The 17,079-nt window shown below is 39.8% G+C and overlaps 1 protein-coding gene across 1 annotated transcript in view; it reads right to left on the bottom strand.

The window, feature by feature from the left end:
* Window positions 1–4,251: 4,251 nt before the first annotated feature.
* The window catches only part of THEMIS (thymocyte selection associated), a 78,518-nt gene continuing 65,690 nt past the window's right edge, over window positions 4,252–17,079 (bottom strand). Inside the window, exons 5-6 of the mRNA XM_075708121.1 lie at window positions 13,782–13,935; window positions 4,252–4,412 (exon numbers count right to left, since the gene is read on the bottom strand). Of these exons, the coding sequence (XP_075564236.1) occupies window positions 4,252–4,412; window positions 13,782–13,935 (315 nt within the window). The remainder of the gene's footprint in view (window positions 4,413–13,781; window positions 13,936–17,079) is intronic.

Raw genomic sequence — 17,079 nt, 5'->3', positions numbered from 1 at the left:
CAATCCCAAGACTACAGCAAAAATAAAGCTAATATATGACTCAGACACAGCTATGCCAGCAACTTTGCCTAAGTATGAGTTTCATACCAGTAAATTTTTCTTTTACTGGTATAGCTTATGCAGTTTAGGGAAATGTTTGACCTGTGTGGGGCGAAAGAGTTCATTTAGTCAGTATAAGCTGTGACTCCAGCAAAAAGTTTCCCCAGTGTTTCTCCAGTGTGACTACGCCCATGATGCCTGTGTCAACTTGCTGGTCTGGCAGACACAGGAGAGATACCCACCTTGGAGAGAGGCTTCCAGTGGGTGTGCCCTGGGGCTGGGGTAACAGAGATGCAGACCTGGAGGGAAGTTAATTAACTTAGTTAATATTTAACGGCACTATGCCAGCATGCTAAGACTTCACCAGTGGGCTCTGTTCCCAGCTCTGCCACACTACAAAAATGCATGTTTTAACCTGCCCTCTAGGGGGATGGCAAGACCTGTGCATGGAGGAAGAATATCTAGATCATCATGGTAGTCTGGTAGTCTTCCCTGCCCTTAGGGTCTCTGAACCTACCACTGCTTTGAGACAGGCTGCTTGAAGTCGTGCCTGTGTCAAAGCTAAGAACTGAATTGCAGCTCTCAAAGCAGCACACTATTTATTTGCTCCTTCTTGACTCTTCCTTCCTTCTGTAATCACCATTGAATTGCACCCTGGAAAAAAAGCTTTAGTTTGTACATGAGGGAAAAGTGAAAACACCAGGCAGTAGAAAAATTACCCAACAATGAAAATTAGCTAAGCAGGTGATGCCCCCAAATCTGCATTGAAAACTACTCAAGAGGAGAGGGACTTTCAAAAGTGCTGAGAACATATGAGTCCAGTCACAGATTTGGGTTCCTCACTTCAATATCCCCAAGGCTGCCAAATTTTCCTCAGCCTTTCAGCCAAAGGCAAGGGGAGCTATGAAAGAAACAGCTAGCTTAGTGGGTCAGTAGTATGAAAGCTCCAAAGTAATGTCATAGAAAAACAGTACAAAAGGATTAATGAAGATGCGGTGGGGTCAGAAAGGTTGGTTTTCATTTACAGCACTGTCTGTAGCCTTCTGTTATGCAGGAACCTACATCTCAGCACAACCAAGGTAAAAAAAAAAAAGTTCTACCTCAGTCTGTTTCATACAATTACTTAAAAAAAAATCAGTACAAATTGAAAATACAGAAAAGTACTTTGTTCAAACAAAACCGCCTCAACTGTTGAGTTCATGACAAGAAGAAAACACAGCTGTGTAGCTTTTTCATTCCCTATTGCATTTCTCTCTCTTTTCTACCTTTCCTTTTTTTGGCTCCTACTTAATAAGCACTCAGGCTTAGTCAGCTGAGACCATTCATTTTCCAGCACTTCTGTGAAGTTCAAGTCCAGAAAGCAACATCCTGAAACAGCCTGACACGAGTACTCCTTTTCAGCTCTCCAGGTGGCTGGACCATATTGTTTCTGTCCTTTTCCAGCCATGAGGTTACAAGCAGCTATCAGCACTGGAGACAAAAGCTGCCTTCTCTGGTTTTGCTGTTGTTTGTTGTTGTTGTTGCTGCTGCTCCTGCATGCCTCCATCTCATTTTTCTTTGCAGGCACATGGGATGAGACATTATAGCAGCACCAGAGCAATTCCAGTTCATTGCAATGAACCTTCCCCCTTCCCATTTTATTCACACCCAAGAAAAAACACTATCGACATCTTTAATGCCTTCTAAAAGACTGTCAAACTCAGGGCTTTCCTCATTAAAAAAAAAAATCGCCCAAAAAACAACTCATGGCAGTGAAAGGAAAGAAACTTCTGTTTTTGAAAAGAAAGCCACACATTTTAAATGCTTTCAGGGTTTTTTCCTACTTTCTCTTGAATCTTTAATGAAAGGTTAAATATGTTAATGGTGGTTGTTGCTATAGCAAGCTCAGGCATCTGTAGTCAAGTCCCTTGTTTAATTGCTTATTGTTCTTGAGTGGTGAGGTCATGTTAACATCATTGACCCTCTGGGCACATTTATTCTACCAAAATTAACATAGCAATGACCTGAGGCAAATCTCTGTTCTTTCTTTCTCCCTCCTACTTAAGGTGAGGACTAGCTCCTTAACACTATCATCCTGGCATGCTTTGGCTCTGATTGTGGAAAGATTTTTTTGGGGCACTGATGAAACACTGCAAATAATAAATACTAATTTTCTCAAAGTACACCTGGCTGTTGAGGTTTCCTTCTGTATTTCATTAAAAGAATTTTTCCCACCTAATGACTCTATTTAAAAGTAATTTGGGTCAATAGATTTAATTTTCATAGATCACATATACCAAATAATTAAAAGTGGATATTCATAAATAGCATAAATGTCCTGAGGAAAGGGGGGACCGTGGGTGGGAAATGGTTGACTGATGAATTTTTGAAGTAGAACTAACATGATTGGATGATAGGCATTTGGCACAGATGCAAGAGATGACTCATTTTTCTGCATTATTTGCCTGTAAGTAAACCTAAACCAGCTAATTTGGTTATTTTTAATAGCCCCTTCAACCAGCTGTGTAGCACACATGCTCAAAAGCTGATTTTATAAGCTCCATCAACCATTTACCTGGATAGATATTTTATAGGGCTTTTCCCAACATTAAAGTTTAATTTCATATGCCCACATCAAATCCATATTTCTCAAAAGGCTCACAAGTGCAAGTGCAGGAGCTTGATAGACATTTTAAGTGCTAGATAAAAGCCATAATGGAGGATTTCTGATGGTCAGGGGGAGACCAGCAGGCTGGAGGAGCTACGTGCTCCTTGGCTAGCTAATGATTTCAGAGGGTGGATACTTCTGTCATCCACTGAGGATGATAATTTAGGGGATTGCTTCATAATCCAAGACAGACAGTGATCTCCCTCAAGGCGGCAAAGGTCCTTTCTTTCATGTTTCACTAGACCCCTCAAAGAAGACAACTAATAAAGTGAAACCTTGTCTCTATTGATAAGGAGTTTAAAGGGCAGGTTGATAAAGACTTAAAGGAGCTGATGCTATGACAGTAAGTAGTATAATTAGAGTCTAATCCTCTAGGCTGGCATTGCTTCTTGGAATTGTGCTTTTCCCTGTGCCTATAGTCAAAAGGACTATTTTAGTCAAAACAGTTTCATTCTCTCTTTCTCAACCTCTTTACACGACAGAGCAAGTCCCCATCCTCAGTGGATTGATGAAGTAATGTTATGTGAAATGAATATGAAACTTTCTTTCATTTTTCAGTCTTTTCTTTAACTTTGGGGTTTCTGTCACTGTGAGCAGGAGAAGATGTGGCCACATGGATACCACACACTGCCCTGAGTGTCATGTTTCTGAGGCGTCTGAGCATTTCAGAAAAAAATAAGAGCTTATTTCAGGTTCAGTACATTGTTTAACTCAAATAGAATAGAAAAGTTGCATGCTATTTTAAATAAATAAAAAGTACATTTTGAAATAAAATACCACTTCATAATAAAATCATGCTTTAAATCTCTGAAACACAACATTTCAAGTTTTGCGGGATTTTCAGGGGGTTCTCTTAACAAGAGAAGCAATTCAGCCAAATCAAGTGAAGTTCATACAAGGTTCAGCTGTGAGTGAAAAGAGCTGGGATGACACAGTTTCACTCAGAACTAGAAAAAAAGTCTAATCTGTGTTAGCTAGAAATGATACTTGGAGCTTTTCAAAAGCAAAGGCCCTCTTCACTAGCACTTTAAGTCTCTGCAGATTGCCAGAGCAGAACCTCAAGGATTTAGTGAAAACACAGATAATTCCTGAAAGCTAAGAGACAAACCTTAGTCATGCACAACAAGGCGTCCACTTCTAAAAAGAGGAAAAAGATTGGCTTTAGAGTACTATAATTTGTTACAGAAAACTGACGCAAATCAGAAAAATTAGGCAGGCTTTCAGATACAAAGCCTTTCTCTGGGTTTCTGTGTGGTTTTGTAAGGATAACTGTTAGCCTGATTAAGGTTTTCTCTCTATCTGTAAACCTGGTCTTGCCTGTGCACTTCTATCACCAGGACGACAATAGGTACCAATTTGACAAGGGTGACATCGCCAAGAGTGACAGGGTGTCAAGGGCAGCAGCTCAGAGGTGCTCTTCTTGCATTATTCACAGGACATTGGGGAGAACAGTGGCAGCTCCCAGGGGAAATCCTCCCTCATTTTGGGGAGCGAAGGTTACCAGCCAGTCTGAAAAATCACTCTGCCCGCCCTTGTTTGCATCCATAAGTGATCATAAGTCACACTCACCTTCTTCCTTCAGAGTGTGCATGCTTGTTTCTAACGGTGGTGTCTTGAAATACTTTTCTTATGTTTTCAATTATGTTTTCATCCACATAGTCATAGTTGTGCTCTTCTTCCTCTTCCTTTTCTGTCTCACACTTTCCAAGTGCCCTATTTGTTAGACCTGAGCAATTAGCAAAAAATAACTGTAAGGAAATGGAAGACTCTGCCCTTGCCCTGGAAAAAAAAGTACAATTCATACAGACAACCATGAAAACAAAAAAACCAAGAAAGCAACGTTCTCCTCACTTTTCTCTTTTTCACGGACATCTTAAAGGGCCTGCTCAAGTTCCTGAACAATATCTGTGACAGATCAAGAATGAAACCCAGCTGAGCATTTTATAAGAGAGTCTTCACTCTTAAAAATTCCTATTTCAGTTTTTGCATAACACATGTACCTCGAAATCTCTGGGCACACAGGATAATCTGTTGTCCACTCCCTGCTAGCTGTCCACAGATAACTCTAAGGTTAATTAAAAGGGTGAAAAAGTGTGATCACTGACAGCATAAAAGCAGGCAGGTAAAATTGTCTGACTGTATCAAGAGAAGAGCAGTCCACTTGTCATGTGCAGCACGTACCATCCCTATTGCAGATGTGCTCACATGCCCTTGTGTTTCATTGCCTGAAGAGATGAGCCTCTGCAGCTAGAAAACTGTGGTGTTACTTTGGGATTTCCTGGAGCCAAACCTACCAGTTTCTTCTTATTCAGAAAGCACTATAACAAACACAGATGCAGGCTTGAAAGTGACTTGAGGTTAAAATGAAAAGTTTTCAAGTACGTTTCTTTACATCCACCTAGGGCAATACTGAGGATAAACCTTCAAAAAAGCAACGGCCTTTTCCCACAAGGGAAGAGACCCTCATGGGAAGCCTCTTTACAACACCAGTGCTGGGGCACGCTTTGCTCTGAACCTTGGCACAGCAACAGATCCACATTACAGCTCACACCAGTGAGCTACAGGCTGCTGCCCCAGGGTCTCCCCCCCACCCTCGTGGTCCTACTGCTTCCCTAGGGGCTAGAGGTAGCTCTACAAGACACATGGGACCACTGGACACATGGAGCAGGACCCCACAAGGATCAGCCACTGAGTGCTCCACATCTCCCCTCTAAAGCCACCACACCCTCAGCCCAGGCTGGGGAAGAGTCAGGCAGCAGCAGGACCAGCCAGAAGAGCAGTACAGGAGTTCCCCTGTTAGGAGCAGCCCACCCATAAGGCTTGTCAGGAAGCCTCACATTTAATGGGGCTGAGAGGATACTGTGTTTCTAAAGCAAAAAGTTTCACCTGAAATGGCAAAGCAGCGCTAAACACTGCTTTTGGTACAGCTGTTCCTGTTTGATTAATTTGCTATGACATAACCTAAAACAACCTGCAAATGTGCACAAGGCCTCACAGCCTATTGGACCTCCCAGTAAGGCCATGCTTGTCAAATGGGTCCTTCTTGATGGTATTGAGCTTCTCAAACAAGAACCCTCCCAAGCTTATCCTTGTGACCACTGTGTTCCCCCCCCTTCACCAAGAAAACATTCTCTCAGTGGTCTCCAAACTCCACTTGTGTTCCTCCTGAGACTCTCCACGGCTAAGGTGTCTCCCCCTGAAAAACTGGGCAGGACGCATTTCTTTCTGAAGTTGTAATCCTCTCCTTTATAGATTTTTTAAGGCCAGAAATAACCATTAAGTTAATCAAGCAGCTGTCCAGCCACACCAGCACAGAGTTTATCATAGACCAATTTACTCACAAGTCCCCCTGCTGCTTTTTAGGAATGAGTAAATTAGCAAAGTATCTCCAGATCTAGGCATCAAAAGGAAAATAACCCTAAACCCCAAACCTATGATGAGAAATTTAATTAAGATCTCACTCACACATGTGGCCACTATCTTGTTAATAAGCATTTCCAGGTTTGTAGTTCATTCGCAAGTTGGCTTTGTTTGATATCAGTAAAAGTAAACTAATGAATAAAACAGGCACTGAAAGAATAAGCTAATCCCTGTGATTCAGCAAGGGAAATATTGTCTCTGCACTTAGACTTGCTAATATGGATATAAAGTACAGACTGCTCATGGATGGCATAGCTAGACTTTCTTCTTTCCCAAACACAGGCAAACAAAATGATATGCTTCTAAGCATGACAGCTCAAGGAGAAAGGAAATTAATGTCATCAGGCCAGCCTAAATCACAGCTGTCCCCAGTCCCAAACCTGTGTAGGAAGCCTTCTGAAATGTATATATTTACACTTCAATAAAGCATTAAGCAATGAATGGGATGAGCTGAATGATCCCAAGGGAATTCTGAACAGTGAAATCAATGCAATTTACTTCCCTGTTTGAAAAAAAATCTATTAGCCTCAACACTGAATTACTGAATCAGATACGCCATCTCAGCCTGCTAAGACAACAAGGCTTATGTCATCACGCTGTCAATCCATCCATCTGTCAATCTCTTCAGTACTTTGAAAAGTTTTTTTTTGCCAATTTCAGTCAGATTTGAAAAGGGGACAGAAGTCTCAACGTGGTTACAAAAGCGGGAGTTGGATTAGTTCCTCTATTGAAAGAAAAGCATGCAGAACACAGCTGTTATACACTCCGTTTGGCAGCAGACAGCAGGATAAATCAGCGTGTGGATATTGGTTGGGCACTCAACACACACATAGCTCCAGACCTGCTCTTCTTCATTTGATAGGAGTGCCATAAGGAGAGTTTTGGTTATTATCAGGGAAGGGGGAGAGAAGCAGTAGGGGACAACAGACCTGAATACTTATTAAACTAAATTTCATTAATTCTGCTCTTCCTGGAACAATCTCTATAATTACATTTGCCTTTATAGTGGAAGGATAGTGCTCTGCAGACTAGAAATTTCCATTTATCCCACTTGTATCCTCAAGTGGGTAGGATTTTTTTTTTCCCCCTCAGAATATGCTTGCTGTTTTCTCACAAATTTCAAGGTCACAAACAGTTGTCATAACTCTCCATTCTGCCCTTCTTCAAAATGCAGGCAACAGAAGTAACCCAATCCATCAGGACCCTTGCTTGAATGCAACCAGTGCTAGAAACCCCAACTCACATACATACAAGGCTGCACACCTAAATGCCCCTGGCCGTGACCATAGCACAGTTTTATAGCTGTGGTAAATATCTCAGTTCAGGATTTATACTGCATATATTAGCATTCAACCACGTAATAACATTTAGTGTTTATTTATGCCTAACTTGAAAACAATAGTTGTGAATTATTATATGCAATAATATTGTGAACTAAACATAGTAGAACCACATCCTTATTTCTGCACATCACTTAAGTGAAAATACACAGAACTGAAGGCATTTGCATAAGCCAGATCTATGAACAGTAGCATTTTATGTGCTGTGGGCCTGGTTCTGATGCTCCCCAGTGCTAATGAGAACTAATTCCTTAGGGAGTGCTACTGAAAGCTATTGAGTGATAGCAGAATCAGAGCCCATAAAACTAATGGACTGTTCCGTGAGCTGGTATCCATCAACCATTCTTTCATGTGATGATGTAGCGTATCTTTAAAAACTGTTAAGTGCCACAATCAAAATATTTCACATGCACTGTAGGGTTGCAATTCATGTATGCGTAATGTTTATTTCCCTTTGAAATCTGCTAATGCATTGTTTGGAAAATTTTAATCTTAAATTTAATTTCTTAAAAAATCTTAAATTTTCTGAAAGTGACATCTGTTGACCTCTTTCATTGTCCTTTTATTTTTAAATTTTCTTCTTTGTCACCTCTTTTCTAGTCTATCCTGCTGGTTTTACTAAATCCTTAGAGACATTAATTTCCACTGTTGCATTATTGCCTCTTTTTGTGAAACAAATCCTTGGCATATTTCAGGCCCCATCATACCTTCCTGCAAGAGGGTAATGGAGAAGGGATCAGGGCACCATCACACACCCAGGCTCCCAGGTCCTGCTCTGCACAGGGCTGGTGGAGCAGAGCCAGACAGCACTGCCCAGAGACCAGGAGAGGTGACGCATGTGAAGTCCCCTTTAGTTACCCTACACATAACACTGTGATACCTCCTCCTTGCAGCCACTTCCACAAGCTCCTGCCCAGAACCTCTGTGTATCACTGCAATTAAAATCAGTCATATCTAATAAATGTGGGAAATATGTAAGGATTCAGAGCCTACGCTTCCTTTCCGCTGCTTTACAAGTTAGAGTTTAGTTAAGAAGAAAGGTGACTGAAAATGTTTAAATATAAATTACTAAAGTGTACTCACCATCCTATGAAATGATCTCCTTATTTTAAGTAAGTTTCTTACCTTTTTTTAAACATATCTCAGAAGATGTGTTAGCCAAGAATAAGTTTTTTGTTCACAGCCCAAAAACCAAGAAAAAAGTCCAATTATTTTTTTAAAGATAGTTACAGGACCATAGGAGCTGAAGGATCTAATAACAGTTTTGCCCTAATCAAAGACTGAGCTAAAGTGTGGAAGCTGGAATGAGTTGTCATACATGCATACAGTAAAGGATTCCTAATTCATATTCCGTATCCCTACGCACCTAATTCAGAACACTGGTAAGACATCCCTGTGGTGTCACCAAACAAAGAAAAGCTTTTTTCAACATAATTCAGAATTCTATTTGCTTTAAGTTTTTGCTTTAAGTTTTTGGGGATATTATGTTTAATTCATTTTAATATTTGGTTTAGAGCACAGCCCCATAACCAAATGTATTGTCCTAAGTGATGGGACAGCAAGCTACAGTACAGGGGCAGAAATTTCTTAAACCATCTTCACTGCCAAATTTAGTAGACGTTACATGTGCATCCTAAACTACAATCAGAAGGCCTCTTCCTTTTTTTCTGGACTACAGGCCTACCGGCCTCCTAAATCAAGTGCCTATAGTCAGAGTATATAAATATCTTCCCTAAAATGTCCTGACATCAATAAACAAAATCAGCATAAACACTTTTTTATTGCAGACTGCAACAATTCCAGAAACCTAAGCCATGAACAAGAAGATTAGGTAATGTTTTAGAAACTCCACTTAGAATAAATTTCAAGGTGAAAGAAAAACTGATACAGCAGATTTCTGATGAGAATTTTTATCCTGCAGATATTGCTACTATTTGTAATGAATTCAAACTCAGTCAAATATAAGAAAATAAGACAATGTCTTTAGTGGCCAATTCAGGTTTAATTGCAACAGAGGAAAAAGGTTCAATTTCTTAGAAACAAAGATAATAAATCCTATCTTTATTAACATGAACTTTGCAAGGAAAGGCAACAGAGGCCTTAAAACTGAAAGAAAACCATGTTGCTTTTCTTTTTGGAACTATCTGGCCTTTGGTAAGAAATAGCAATTGTCTCTGTAACTGGGTTTTTTGAGAGCACAGATTCAACATCCTTATTAGGAATTTGAAACAGGTTGGTGCTTTGGAGGGTGGCTTAACATTCACCAGTAGAAGTTTAAAGATTAGTCAGTGAATGGTGCATTTCCTCCCACTCAAAACCCACAGGAGTGTGTCTGTGTTATTAGTCTTGACATATTTTCTAATCCATTATCTTGTGAATTAGCAGAGCAGAGTAGACTCTCTGGAACAGGCAAGCTTGCTGCACGCAACAGCGGACTCATGGGGATTCCTTGGCTGGCCAGGAAGAACTGCTATATCATCTAATCCAATCTCCTGTATAATTCTGCAGTTATCTTTGAATTAAGCCAAATAATTCTGGGCTATACTAACACACATCTTTCAGAAAAACCTTTAGCTTTGATTTGGGTATGTTGGTGTACAATCCATCACTGCCCTTTGGTCTAGGTTAAATCTGCCTAGCTCAAACTCACACTATACCCAAATTTAGACAAAGTTTGTACAGGGATATACTCCAAGGCAACTAAACAAGAAGCAATTTCCTAGCCTTGCAAAAGAAGAAATATTATGATACTACCACTGGATTTTCTATGTGTGTACTAAACAGAGATACTAAGAATCTGTTTGAAAATCCTCAGTAACAAATTCTTTATCTGATCTTCTGTGAGTAGTCTGAGCTAATACAGTACATAGGATGCACTTAAAATTAACTAATTGCAGCTTTCATGAGGAATGAGGCAGGAGACATATGATCGATGAGCTTTGAAATCAGAAACACTGCCAAGAACTGGGTCAGCTGGGAAGAGTTAGTGCCGTGAATCGTTGCAGGACCAGAGGCAAGCAAGCCTTCAGCAGCCCTAACACCATTTTTTCTCTAATATTCTTGGCTGTACACCTAGGGCTACTTGCAAAGCACAGGTCTCTAACCATAAACTCAGGTAGGAAAAAAATGAACCTGATTGATACCTAAAGTTTAAAAGAAATGTGCGTACTGGAAGCAGGAAGAAATAAGTCAGTAAACTACCATTACGATTGCTACCCACAATTGCTGCATGGGTCACAACCAGCGGATAAGAAAACTCTGCTTTCACAGAAGGGATACCACAACAAAGGTTGGGATTTTAATGGAACAAAGGCCAAAGGAAATAGAGCAAGAACAGTTAAGAGAAGATAATTTAAAACTTGAAAAAGTCCCTAGGAAAAGCTTTCTTGTCAATTAGAGTGTTTCAGAATGAAAAACATATGAAAAACTGGCTAAGAAAAAAGAGACTTGTGCTAGAATGTGAAAAATAGTAAATAAAAAAATCAAGTGCTCTTGGAGATTTTGAAAAAAGTTTATCAAGGACATATAAATAAGGCTCAATGGGATGGACAAAAGACTAATGCTACTGGCCCAGAATGAAGAGAGAGGAGGCAGACAGACTCCAACCAGGGCAGATGAGACAGTCAGCAACATTGCCTTGTTTCACTGCAGTGCTGAAACACACTCAGTAGAAGGTCCAAATCAAGAACATTTGCAGAAAATCGAAGTCTGTTTTCTAGTGTCCAAAACTGCAAACTGCATGAGCTAACAAGAAGAGTGAACAGCGTGAAGGAGAAGGCAGAAACTTTGCTGGTAGCATGGCTAACAGAGGCAGCCCTCTGCCTAGGGACATGTAAAGAGCCTGCTGGGAGCTTCTGGGTCAGGATTAGCAGACAAACCAACATGGGCAATGTTGTTGTGGGTGTGTGCTACAGATAGTGTGATTCATTAATGACGTGGATGATGGGACAGAGTGTATCCTCAGTAAGTCTGCAGATGACACAAAACTGAGAGGAGTGGCTGAGATGGTTGTGCTGCTATTCAGAGGGACCTGGACAGGCTGGAGGACTGGACAGAGAGGAATCTCATGAAGTTCAGTGAAGGAAAATGCAAGGTCCTGCACCTGGGGAAGAATAACCCCATGCACCAGTACAGGCTGGGCCTGTCTGCCTGGAAAGCAGCTTTGCAGAGAAAAACATGGGGTTCCTGGTAGACAAGCTGACCATGAGCCATCAATGCGCCCTTGTGGGAAAGAATTCCAACAACCTCCTGGGCTGCATTAGGCCAGGCGGTGCCAGCAGAGATCCCTACCCCTCTGCTCAGCACTGGTGAGAGCACAGCTGGAGTTCTGCGTCCAGGTCTGGGCTCCCCAGTACAAGAGGGACATGGACTTTCTGGAGAGAGTCCAGCAAAGGGCCATGAAAGTGGTTAAGGGACTGGAGAATCTGAAATAGAAGGGGAAGCTGAGGGCTGGTACTGTTCAGCCTAGTGAAGAGAAGGCTCAGGGAGGATCTTATTATGGGGTATAAATGCCTGATGGGAAGATGTGAAGAAGATGGAACCAGACTCTTCTCAGTGGAGCCCAGTGACAAAAGAAACACAGTTGCTAACAAATACTCTCACAGTAGGAAGATGGTTCCAATACAAAAAATGGAAAGACTTGTCCACCTCCTAGTCCTGTTATTGAGCTGAAGCCTTAGTTACGGTAGCTCCAAACTTCTTTTCTCCACCAAGGGATCTCAGTTCAGAAACTACTGCAGAGTTCCTGTAAGAGGCACAGGAAGTGACTGTATGACACTGCTTCTCACTGCACAAACTGAGCGGCTGCATTGAGAAAAATCTTTGAAAAATCTTGACTGTAAAACCATTATGTGACTTTAGCCTGTGTGGCTTTCCCTGTCTGTGAGGAGTCTAAACCCATCAAGTAAAGCACCTACACTAGCACTGACTCCTGTACTTGTGAATAAGCCAGTCCTCAGCATAAATTTTAAGCCTGGCTTACTTCAGTAAGGATGCTTTGGTCATGTTTTCTTCAGGTGCGCCCCCCCTGCTTCCCATGCCTGCCTCACCCCACAGAGACTAATCCATGCAAGTGATCCAACTGATCCCTGTAGCATGGACAGTGGTTTTCAAAGTCAAGCCCCAGTGACTTGCAGGTAGTTCCCTTGGCACAAAAGAGTACAACAGTAACCCATCTTGGTATTCATTATTTTCTGGGGTTTAAACAAGAGGATACCATCCTTTGTAGTTGCCAGTAGGACACTTCACCATTTACCCCTATAAAATCTAATCAAATCATTAAGCAGTGACAAAATAGAGCCTGCAGGGAGATTTTTCAAAGCCACAAAATAACAAATTTGGGATTATCTTTCAAAGCAGACAGACGTCAAAATACCTTTCAAAAAACCAGTCCCCAAATAATCAACTTCCACAGCAATAAGGATTAGTGAATATTCAACATGCCATAGCGATTCTTCACTATAAAAGTTGTTTATGTTACATTTGGAAGTTTCAATATGTGTAGTTTCAAATAGGCAGTCCTTTTTAGGAGTCTCACACACTGAATGACAAGACAATAAAGAGAATTATGGGAAGTTCTTATATTGATATCAATTATCAGTTAACAAATGCTGTGAGGATGAGTATTTGTGCTTTAGTCTTCCAAATGTTCTAGTGTTGTAATTACTGTGATGTGTTCGTATTTCAGATATAACCTGTGACTGACAGGTTAATGAAACCAATTGAATTTTTTATATTAACTGCAAAGTCTTTTGGATTTGTCCTCTTATCATCTAGCTTCACAACTTCAATACATTTCCTTTCTGAAAAAAGAAAACCTTGAAAGATAAGTAGAAAAACTAACCAGCTATCAAAGATGCTTGGGAAATCTAAGCAAATGGTGACTCTAAAAGCAATTATTGGTCAAGTAATTTGCTCAATGTTTTTTTCTTCAAAATACAAAAATTTGAGTTGAAGACATCTTCATATCTTTAATGTAAATTGCTTGCTTGTCTTTAATACCTGTTGGAATCAGCATTTTTTATAACAGATGATGTGTAAGCATCATCCTAAAGCAAAAGGAAAGCACATCTTTTCCACATGTCTGTTCCTAAAAACTACTCAGTATTCGTGCTGCAGTGTCAAACAGAGTTTAATACCATGCTGCTCTTGAGAGCTTGGATGAATTTGCCTTACAGCATTTATGGAGGAAGAACAGATATGTTCACTTTTCATCTCTTGACTAAGCCACAGATTCCAAGTGAAATCACGCAAGATAATCCTGTATGTAAATTATTTATCAGGGCTGGGGTTAAGCTTTGTTATATTAATAACTCAAACCATAAAGCTTAACTGACCTTTAATCACACTGGTTTCCACTAATGTAGCTTTCCCAGTCATGTCCTTCTTATTCTCACGATGCACCAAATCATTTCGACAACTAACTTGTAATTCCGAAATATTGGCAGCTTGATTTGAGCACAATTTCTTGGTGGTGTCTACACAGAAATTCTGAAATTACATAGAAGAGCACATTGACTTTACACATAAATTTTTACCTCAAACTGGATGCTTTCAGAGATGTGACACATAAAAGCAACATTCTTTGGGTTACTTCTGTGAATTTTAACCACAAATCTGTTTGGCAAAGTCAGTCATCAATCACATTTACAATAATGCTTGTATTTGAGGCATGAACATCACAAAATAGCATGACCAGGAGGCACCTAGGTGAAGAAATTACCTTTAACACATATCTCCAGTCTTTCTTTTCTTTTTTTTCGGTATATGGAGTCATGTTAACACAAGGAAGGAGATTTATGTATCCCTTTTTGTTGATACAGATTTCTTTCTGATTAACTATTTTTATTGTATCAATCATTCATTTAATGAGTTCTGTTACATATTACATCACAAATTCATATAAAGCCTGACATTTCAATTACATTTATCCAGTAACATTCATAGCACAGTGAGCATAGTTAGGTGATAGGAACAGGCAATTATGGAGTAATTAATTATAGTGTTATTACATTGCAGAAAGTAAGTTATATGGCTGCAATACTTGCACCCCTTGAAATTCAGGCCTGATACATACATTTCCATAATTCTGTTTTTTGGTTGGTTGGTTGGTTTGTTTGTTTTTCATTCTGAGGTATTTATGTCATAAATAAGAGTCAATTAAAAGTATCAAAAAGTATATCTTCAGTGAAGCTGCACAGTAGCTGCAGTGTAGGTACAGTCCAACTGCAATCTTTATACCAGAGAATATGTATTTTAAAAAATAATCAGTGTAGATTTTCCATTCGAAATCAAATGTAGATTTTCCTCAACAATGAAAAAGCCCATCCTATTCAGAGAGAGAAGGTAATGTTGGTAAAACTGACAGTAGCTACACAGTAATAGCGTCTGATCTTTTCAGAATCAACCCACAATCTATGAAAGCACAACATGAGCCTACATTTTATGACAATCTGCCCCTTTTGAAAAAAGGTATCAGCTAGTGACAAGAAAGTCACTGGTAATTGAAATAGAAAATTTGAGAGAGTATATTAAGAAGAACTGTTGAGGATTAAATCTGTAAAACATATGAACAATTTTTCTCAGTGGGTGGGTCATGATGTGACGTAAGTGGATGACCCTCATTTTTCAGTTAGAGGAATTTACAGTAGTTTTCTCCATTTTCTAAAATAAACACTGCAAGCTTGATCTGCAGGGATTGACTGAGTTACAGTATTCAATGCAAGTTTGTGCAGTACAGGCTGTACAATGCTGGCTAGTGCTCTCCTTGATTGCAGAAGAGCCTCTGAGGTCAAGGAAAGCTTTAAGCAGTGATGTAATTCAAAAAAAAACCTCAGGGATTTGTACGAAAAGAAACACAGCTGAAAAATATTTTGCAAAGGTGACAGAAATGTCAGAAGAAATTCCTCACAGCAGAGAATTAAAATAACCCAATGGAAAAGACACTGTTCAAACTAGGACGATGCTCGGCTAGTGTATTGTGGAATAACTTCACTGAGGTTGCAGAAACTTTGTCTTTCTTCCACCAACAGAGCGTGGCCTTTCTTTGATCTCCAGTTCTTTTCTCAATCATCTGCACTTAAACATGCCTGTATGCACGACCTGTTTGTTGCCAGTCTGGCCTGGCAATATGAACACACAATTTGCAGGGAGTTCTTGAGAAATGCCCATCTTCTGCTCGCTTAAATAACAATTTCTCAAAGCTGTCTCTAAACTTGTCCTATTCTCATTGTCAGTCATACCTGTTTATCACAAATGAAAGGTCTTGGGAAGGGCAGGGAAACATTATTGTTCATAGGCAGATTCTTCCTGTGTTCAAGTTATTTGGCATACTTAGCACACAGAAAGCTTTTACTTAAAGATCAGCTCTCAGGTAACTAAGGAACCTTAATTTAAATAGTTGACATTATTTTTTTTTTTTTTTTAAATAATGAATTCTTTTATTTTCTAGTCAGCTGCTTATTTAACGTATTAATCCTAGCAATCAATATAGTTAATGAGTATGTTCAGATTATTTATTTTGCATTGCCTTAACTAACTAAAAACAAGCCCTGGTATCAAAACAGAAAGATCCTCAATAAGAAGGATGCAACTGAAGTTTGTGCTAAATTTATCAGTCACCAGCAAAATCACACACTTTGATACAATGGTTACCTGCGTACCCTGCAAACAAGTTAAACTATGCAGAACTCAAACATTTAAAACCAAACAGGATTACACAGACTAGTTTGTCAATTCAGTATATGCTGAAATCTGATATCGCTTTAACGTTCTTAATAGTGCTATAGATAACAATTATACTAGAGACAAACAGAGATTAAGACACTTTTTTAAACTATACAATAGTGAAGTCTTACAGTTGTCTTTCATATACTAAGCAAGTCAACAGCACAGGGTTTCCATCTACATGAAGTTATTGTTCCACTAAGTTAAAGAAGTGAGGATGTCAGCCATGGTTTTCAGTACTGTTACTGCCCAAAGAAACAGTAATTCAGTTAAAAACTCATGATCTGAATCACAGTCATTTGTTATAACAGCCTACTTGAGAGGAAACCCCAAATCTCAGCATCTGGAAAATTCACAGGTGCGTGAACTAAAAATTTTACCCCAAAGGCTAAGCATTGCCCATTACATCTCTAGGTTTGCTCATTGTCCAGAAATAACTCAGAAGACAAAGTACAAAACCATTAAGGTAAGGTAGCATAAGGCTGCACAGTCCCTCTCAGGAAATAGGAGGTGTTATATCAAACAGGATACAAAAAACTGTGAGAGCCAAGGTGAGAATTAAAGGGCTGGAGACACATCACTTCAGTAAAAACAGAAGTTTCAGCCTTCTGCAGAAGTTGTGTGTGCAGAGTTTATCTAAGATGCACAAACTGAAAGCACTGCTGCAGCAAACAGACTCAGAGTGAATGGTTTGAATTAATTTCCCTTGATTACCTGAAGAGCTTAAAGCACCGCATCGGTGTGCATGTGTGCGTGAGCTCACTTCGACAAGCAAGGCTTCCCTCCGCTTGCCGACGCCAGAAGCAGTGAAATCTGACAGCAGTTCTTATTCTTACCAGTGGCACTGCACAAATAGTAACGCTTTGCCTATCTACAGCCCTAGTCACACAAAACCTGTTCCAAAAATGC

The sequence above is a fragment of the Pelecanus crispus genome, chromosome 3 (genome assembly GCF_030463565.1).
Source record: "Pelecanus crispus isolate bPelCri1 chromosome 3, bPelCri1.pri, whole genome shotgun sequence".
Lineage (NCBI taxonomy): Eukaryota > Metazoa > Chordata > Aves > Pelecaniformes > Pelecanidae > Pelecanus > Pelecanus crispus.
This window is presented reverse-complemented; position numbering and strand designations above follow the sequence as displayed.